The sequence below is a fragment of the Hirundo rustica genome, chromosome 6 (genome assembly GCF_015227805.2).
Source record: "Hirundo rustica isolate bHirRus1 chromosome 6, bHirRus1.pri.v3, whole genome shotgun sequence".
NCBI lineage: Eukaryota > Metazoa > Chordata > Aves > Passeriformes > Hirundinidae > Hirundo > Hirundo rustica.
Window position 1 is genome coordinate 59,292,975 of NC_053455.1, and position 7,513 is coordinate 59,300,487.

General features: G+C 46.9%; 1 protein-coding gene across 2 annotated transcripts; it reads left to right on the top strand.

The window, feature by feature from the left end:
• Positions 1–662: 662 nt before the first annotated feature.
• GATD1 (glutamine amidotransferase class 1 domain containing 1) lies at positions 663–7,513 on the top strand. 2 transcript variants are annotated; one of them, XM_040066487.2, is made up of 8 exons: positions 663–752; positions 1,502–1,578; positions 1,949–2,054; positions 2,658–2,765; positions 3,540–3,634; positions 4,786–4,879; positions 5,572–5,683; positions 6,195–7,513. In XM_040066487.2, the coding sequence occupies exons 1-8, from the start codon at positions 695–697 to the stop codon at positions 6,202–6,204; spliced, it is 660 nt and encodes a 219-aa protein (XP_039922421.1). In that variant the 5' UTR covers positions 663–694; the 3' UTR covers positions 6,205–7,513. The 2 variants fall into 2 exon arrangements, with proteins under 2 accessions (XP_039922421.1, XP_039922422.1); XM_040066488.2 differs by having other exon boundaries at positions 6,198–7,513.

A 7,513-nucleotide genomic window follows, 5' to 3' on the forward strand; every position in this document is an offset into this window, starting at 1 on the left:
GCTGCTGCAGTGGCAGTAAGTCCTGTACAACAGCGAAACTGAATAGTGAATGAGATGCCTTTTTTCCTTTTTTAAAATAATTTTTCTGGTATCTAAGCTGGAGCAGCGAGGAACATCCAGATTAACCAGCCTGCGGATTCAGAACACAGCTCTGGAGAGAAAAGGAGAGAGGCAGATGATTGAAGAGACGGACAAAGTGGCATAAAACTACATTTCCTTTAGGAAGTCAGGCTAGAAATTAAGCCCTTTCAAATAAACAAAACAAAACAAACAAAAAAACGCCAATAGCAGAATTGTACTGTCTTTATTTTATATCTTCCATTTTATAACGGCACCGTGTCTTGTAACACGCCAGCAGCCAGCAAGGGATAAACCTATCAAATTCACACAGGGATGACAGACGCAAATCCAGAAATTGAACGCTGAGGCTTACAAAAGTGAGGAGATAAGGAAACAACGACATTTATCGACGGGACGCGGCACTACGGCATTCTCGGCACACGCCAGGCACGGCGGCGGCAGCGCTCCCCTCAGCGCTTCCCGCGCTTTTTTCGCCTCCCCTCAGGATTTCGCCCCCCCCCCCCGCCTCGGGGTTTCTCGCGCTTGCCCCCGCCCCTCAGCACTGCGCACGCGCGGCCGCGCGAGGCGCCGCCGCCGTCCCCCCCTCGGGCCCCGGCGCGGCCCCGGCCCCGCCATGTCGGACCGGCTGGCCAAGCCCTCCTGCCTCATCGTCGCCAGCGCCGCCACCGCGGGTGAGACGCTCTCGGCGCGGGGGTTTGCGGGGAGCCGCCGCTCCCCGTCCCTTGCCGGCGCCGCGGCGGGCGGTGCCGCGCGGGGGGTGTCCCCGGTGTGGCTGTGGCGGCGCGTCCCGCGTGTGCCCGCCCCGCAGCCCTTGCCGGGAGCGCGTCCCGGCGGTGGGTGACACGGCAGCCGAGCTGCGCGGCCCCACCTGTGCCCTCCCTGCGCGGCTGTGCTGGTTCTCCGGACGTGCGCATCCGCAGTGCAGCTGTGGCCTCCCGTGTGCAGCTGTGCTGGTCGGCTCCTCCGCGTGTGGCTTTAGCGGCTTTGAGGGGAAGGAGGGTGGGCTCAGGTTGGATGTGAGAGGAAGGAATCTTCCCCTGAGGCCCTGGCACAGGTTACCCAGAGAAGTCGTGGCTGCTGCTTCGTCTCTGGAAGCGTTCAGGGCCGTTTTGTCGGCTTGGAGCAACCTGGGATAGTGGAAGGTGTCCCTGCCCGTGGCAGAGGGGGGTTGGTACCAGATGGGCTTTAAGGTCCCTCCCGACGCAAATCATTCCAGGATTCTGTTCCTCAGCACACAGCTCCCCCGTAATGAAGGCTGTACATTTCTGATGTCTTAAAATCACAACAAAATAATCCTCTGAAGTTACCCAGCACTTCCAAGATGAGCAAACCCCCAAGCCTGTGTACTGTGCTGGATAAACTGTGGCCTGCATTAAGCTATCACTGTCGTTTCCCTGAGGTGTTGGAATCTGTTTTCCAGGTGTTTCGGCCCAGTCGTTCCTTCACTGCTTTACTCTGGCCAGCTCTGCCTTTAACCTGCAAGTTGCGACTCCTGGGGTGAGTGAAAATGGACAAATACTGTGATTTCAGCCTGAAACCAATTGATATCTCAGTTGTCTTGAGATAATTGTACTGTAAATATATTGAGAAGTGTTTTATTGACCGTAGACATTAAGGGACCTGTTTAATTCTGGTTTTTTAACGCCAAAGTGACTGCAGATTTTCCATAGCGTGGATTTGGACTTCTGTGTCCAGTATCTGTTGCCACAAAGAGTGGAGGGAGAACTGCTAGCACCGATTCGGTGGGAAAAACGGAAAACTTCAGTTTTTTTGAGAGCTGAAAGCATCTCAAAGTCCCACGTGGCCGTCCTTCAGGAAGTGTCATGGATGCTTGTGCACCACGGTGTGTGAACCGTGTTTTCCCCAGGGGAAGCCCATTGATTTTGTGGATGTGAACGAGGGCAACACGCGCTGGATCCAGGACTTCCGCATGAAATCCTACGCCAGCCCCGCCAAGCTGGAGTCCATCGATGGTAAGGGTGTCACCACGGGCCACTGTCATCCCCACTGTCAGGGAAACAGGGCCTGCTCAGGGCCAGGATTTTAGGGAAGAACGAGACAGAAAAGCTGTGTTTCAAGAGAAAACCGTGGCATCTGCGGTTGTTGGTTTACTTTTTATTTAAGAGGAGGAAGTCCTGGCAACTGCTTTGCAGTTTTATTATCTTGGAAGGGTCATTCTCTTTCAACATACACGCAATATATAAGTATAATGTCTGTGTTGTACATAAGCACACGCTACGTTGTTACTTTTTGACAATATTTTGCTGGAGTAGGAGCCAGCAGACAGAACAGTTGTAAGTTTTGCCTGGGTCATCAGGGCTCATTAAAAATGTATGTCCTAAGAAGGACCTTTTTCTCTCTTCTGTGTAATTTCTTTGGGTAATTTTTAACTGATTTATGTGGGTTTGTCCTTTTTTTTTATTTTTTTCTTTTTTCTTTTTTTTTTTTTTTTCCCCCCAATGTGCAGTGGATTTATGGTCAGACTTTTGTTTGTTTGTTTGTTTGTTTGGGGTTTTTTTTTGTTTGTTCGTTTTTTTACGTGTCCTACAATCAGTTCCTGCTTTCCTCCCGACCAGGGGCTCGGTACCACGCCCTGCTGATCCCAAACTGCCCCGGGGCCGTGACTGACCTGGCCAACAGCGGCTACCTGGCCAAGATCCTGCAGCACTTCAGCACTGAGAGCAGTAGGTGAACATCCTCGGAGGGGTTGGGTAAATGAAACGGGGCCCCTGTGCTGCCTCTCCAGGAATGCTGCCTTCCAGAGACTTCAGTTTGCACGGCTAAAAGAGCATTCAGAACTGGGAAGGAAAAAGATGCCTTCAAGGGGAGGGAAACAGGCGTCTTAATGGGCCTTTAAAAAAGGAAAGGGAGACTTAGAAGAAAAAGAAAGGATCCTAAAACGTCTTTTTAGAAAGAAAAAAGGGAGTCTTTAAAGGGAAAAAAGAGCGTCCTAACGTGTCTGAAATAGGAAAAAGGGAGCCTTGAAAAGGAAAAAGGGGTCTCAAAGTATCTTAAACAGCCATGCAGTAGCTTTTTAGAGCTTTTCTCAGAAGAAGGATTTGCTGCCTTACAGTGGCATGGAAACGGCTCTGTTCAAATCAGCGGCATTCAAGGCTCCGAGCCAAGTGTGGAATGTCCCAGGATCATCATTAAGAGGCTGCAAGATAATCAAGACTTGGGGTGTGCTCCACGTTTGAGCATTTGTGGAGCTGTCTCTGGACTTGGAGTTAAAAGCTGCAATTCTTGTTCTTCCCTCTTGCTGTAATAACAATAAAACAATTGTGGCAATTCTTACTGTCGACAGTCATTGCTACTGCAGCGTGCAGGAAAGCCCCTACAACCTGAAAGAACATAGTGCAGTATAACTTCACTGCAGGAGGGCAGCATGAGGCTCACAACACTCACCTGTGGTCTAAGTATTTGGAGATGCTCACAGAGGTGCTTTAATTCTTTTCTAGAGCCTATCTGTGCTGTGGGACAGGGAGTGGCAGCTTTGTGTTGCGCTACCAATGAGGATAAATCCTGGGTTTTCCAGGGATACAGCCTGACAGGGGTAAGTCAAGCTTTTACCTGATTTTTGCTGTTTGGGGGCTTTTTGGCTGTGTGATTTCTGTTGGTTTTGGTCTTACCCAGGAACTTCCTATAAATATAAATTATCGGTTTGGTGCCCTTGGCTTGTGCAAGATGTGCAGAGTTGTCTTTGACAAAGGGGCCCAGCGCTGAGTGCATGAAGGGTTTGTCCCACTTTAGTACTTTCCCTCTAATTGTTCAGTAAACTTCAAACTGAATCCAAAAAAACCCCCAAAAACTCCTGCTGCAGCTTTTTGCATTTGGCGCTGAGGACTTGTAAAAAATTTTGTTTGTTTGTTTGATGGATGCTGGGGATAAGTTATATTTCTCGAGATGCTGTTTCTTTTTAAAAGGTAGAGGGAGTCTTATGAAAAAAGTTAGAAGTGGTTTTAGGAAAAAAGGCTCTTTGTACAAACTGGCTTGCAATTAAAGCAGCCACTTGCTGCTGATACTTTATTTTGTATGCTCTGACCTCACAGCCCATTTTACAGTGATGGAGTGATGCAAATTCCACTAGTACGGCTTTCTAGTGTAGAAAATGTACATGGGAAGTTAAGAAATAAAGATTTTGTGACTCACTAAAGCTATTAATGTTCTCATGTGCTTCTGTCAGAGTAAAGGATTATTTATGGCTCTGTATGGATTGTCATAATCCCTGATGAAATATTTTAAATCATGTTGTGGCCTAGCTGTGGTTGCTGTGGAAACTATAAAATTAAAATCTTTCCTTCTGCATATAAAAACTCCTAAGTGCTCCTAAATTTCCTGTCTCTAAGCTGTTTCCCGTATTAATTCCAGCATGGATTACTGCTTTTGGACTCTGCAGGTGGCACAGCATCTGTGTCCGAACATTTATGTGCCACGGGCAGACAGGTCTGTGCCTTCCTGGAGTTAATCACAGCCACAGAAATTGTTTGGTGGTGTTTTTTCCTCTGCACTTAACTCACTTGAGAGTTTCCAGTTTGCTCCCTACACAAAATCCATCAAAGCTGTTTGTGGTCATTTGGCTGGGAGAACAGTAGAGGGAACAGAAATGTAAATTTCAGGGATAATACGTGCTGGTTTTGCTTGGCTTTTTTTCCTGTAAAAAGGAACTAATTCCAGCCAAACTAATTTCCTTCTGATCTATTTCAGCCCTCTGTGTACGAGCTAGTGAGGCAGCCAAATTTTGCCAGCTTGTCCATTATCGTGGAGGATTTTGTGAAGGATTCTGGAGCTACATTCAGTGGTGGGTCATGCCTGGTGTCCTTGTGTCTCCTTTGGGAAACGAGTGTTTGTGTGCCGGTTGTGCCCAGCTGAGCAGGACTCTGGCAGGATCTCTCATCTGGCATTCCCATTCCCTCATTTATCAGTCTGTCACTGGTCATTTCCAAGGCCAGGTTGGACAGGGCTTGGAGAAAGCTGGGACAGTGGAAGGTGTCCCTGCCTGTGGCAGGGTGATGGGACTGGATGAGCTTTAGGATCCCTTCCAACCCAAACCAGTCTGGAATGAGGCCACTTAAAAATTCTGTTCAGGGTGCTGGTAGGTCTGAGCATGCTGGGCCAGAAAATGAGTATTTAATTTTTGTAGCATGGTGATCACAGCTCACGTCTGGCATAAGAGTTTCTGTTGTATTGCGAGGTAATTTTAACTTTCAAATACATACTCTGAGTTTTTTATTACGAAAATCTCCTCGTATGTGTGCTTTACCCACCTGGTAAAGGACCCAGTCCTGTCCTTTCAGAAAAGGATTTCCTAGGGAAATGGTTTTGGGATGAGGGGCTTGAGACTGCCCCTCTCTGCTGGGGTAATAGATCAGCACCCAGCAAATCTGTCGGGCCAAAATAGTTATGTGTTGGGTTGGGTTTATCAGTGGTGTGATTCTGGCACTGAAATTGTGTCCTATGATGCAATCCCTGTGTTTTTCCTCCTGTGTTCAGCCAGCATCCCAGATGCTGTCCATGTGGTGCTGGACAGGCACCTGGTGACGGGACAGAATGAGAATTCCACCCTTCCTGCTGTCCAGAACCTTCTGATTCTTTGCAATGTCAGGTGAGGCAAGATGGGGTTTAATAACTGGGAACAGCAAGTGGTGAGCATCTTTTGGTTTCAAGAATACTGTCCCTCAGAAGGGGTTTTTCCCCTTGGTTTTCTGCTGAAGCGTGTGTCACTTACGTTTGATCAAGCCAGCCAGGCAGTTGTGTCTTTTGGCAAAGAGCATTTGATTATTTAAAAGAAGAAGATGAAAATGTGTGGGGAGATGCACAGCTGTATTGGAACTGGCTAAGTAAAATGCTGAATAGTCTTCACTAAACATTTTTCTGTTTGGGGAAACATCTCTTGTTTCTTGAGCTTTGGCAGGCTGGCTTTGAGTCAGCTCTGATTCAGGACTCTGGGAATGAATGAATGTAATTTCTTTGGAAATGGCTTGGCTTGTTTGAGTGTCATCTTGTCAGATAGAATAACCACAAACCCCTTCTCTTGTTCAAGTGGGTGTGTGGTACCAGTCCTGTCCTGGCTGTGCACTGGCAGGTCCTGTCATGTCTGGGTGTGTTTCCTTCAGCAGGAAATGAAGGAGAAGGTCTGTTTGCAAAGAGGATGGGTGAAGAGCCCGCAGGCTGAGGATTTCCGTGGCTGTGACCTGGATAAAAACATCCCTTTCAACCCCTGTGCTGGACTCTGAAGTGACTGTGGCAGTGAAATGTCAGGTTCTGTGTGGATGGAATGGATGAAGATTGTCAGAAGCAACTGGGACACCCCCTTACATTTTTGCTGCTCCATTTTCTCACTGCTTCTCTAGACCCTCAATTTACAGATGTGGGGAACTGTCTTCTCAAAACCCCCCCAAAAGTTGGTGCTGTGAATACAAATTGCTGAAGCTGGAGCCTTTGCTCTGGGTTGGCATTGTACTGGCTCACAGCGTGCCCCTTGTTTTCTTCCTGTTCACTTTGCTGGAATTGTGTTTAAAAAGTTTGCTCGGCTTTTTTTTTTTTTTTTTTTTTTTTTTAACATGGTCCTACAGTTGTTTATTTGTTCTCCTTTGTGCTGCTTATGTTGTGGGTTTTGTTCTCTTGAAAATACTCCTCTCTGGAAGTACACTGCTGCTGTCTCTCGCTGGAATTTGGTGGACTAGGGCACTGAAAAATGCAGGTGGCTGATGTGGCTCCCATCTGAGTAACCAGCTGTAGAGTGGGGTGTGGACTCCTTCCCTCTGAGCTGCAGATGTGGCTTGAAGCTGAGCACAGAAAGGAATAATCAGACTGAGATTTTTCTTTTTTTTTTAAATTGTTGCAGGCTCAAACATACCAAATATATTGGAAAGTTGATGAATTAACTTTTAGATTACTGATTTTCCTTCCGTCTTGGAATTGTGGGCAACGTTTCTCCAGTGCCCTAAAAAAATGAGGTTGCATTTTTGTTTTCTTACCAGGGTATTACAATATTTTGGTTCTAACAAGTCATCAGGTAGGGAAATTCTGTCTTTTCTGTGGAAATCCGTTTTGTTTAGGTCTGTCTCAAAAATTCAGTGTGATTTTAGAAGACAGACTTCTGTGGGTTTTGCTGGGCCTTCTGCTGTTGCATTCTGGAGCCCGGCTTACAGACCTTTGGCACTGACGGAAATTAAAGCCAGAATTTGAAATGAAAATTGGGCTTTGATAGAAATTAAATTATCAATTAGCTTTGATAATTTAAATTTTCATTCCTGACAAGCCATCCTGGGGATTTGATGTTGACACCATCAGGGAATATTTTGAGTCTGGAAAGCCACATCTCGTTTGTGAAGTGGGAGACTGCATTCCTTTAGGGATTGTGTTTCCATGGGATTTTTCCAAAATTGCTACATCTTTCACTGCTTACCTATAAAAATAGAATTGGTGTCTA

Excerpts from the sequence above, each read along its gene's own strand:
- GATD1 (XM_040066487.2), top strand. The coding sequence starts at position 695 with ATGTCGGACCGGCTGGCCAAGCCCTCCTGCCTCATCGTCGCCAGCGCC. Across the intron at positions 1,579-1,948 it reads TGCAAGTTGCGACTCCTGGG|GGGAAGCCCATTGATTTTGT; the intron begins GTGAGTGAAAAT and ends TGTTTTCCCCAG. Across the intron at positions 2,766-3,539 it reads GCACTTCAGCACTGAGAGCA|AGCCTATCTGTGCTGTGGGA; the intron begins GTAGGTGAACAT and ends ATTCTTTTCTAG.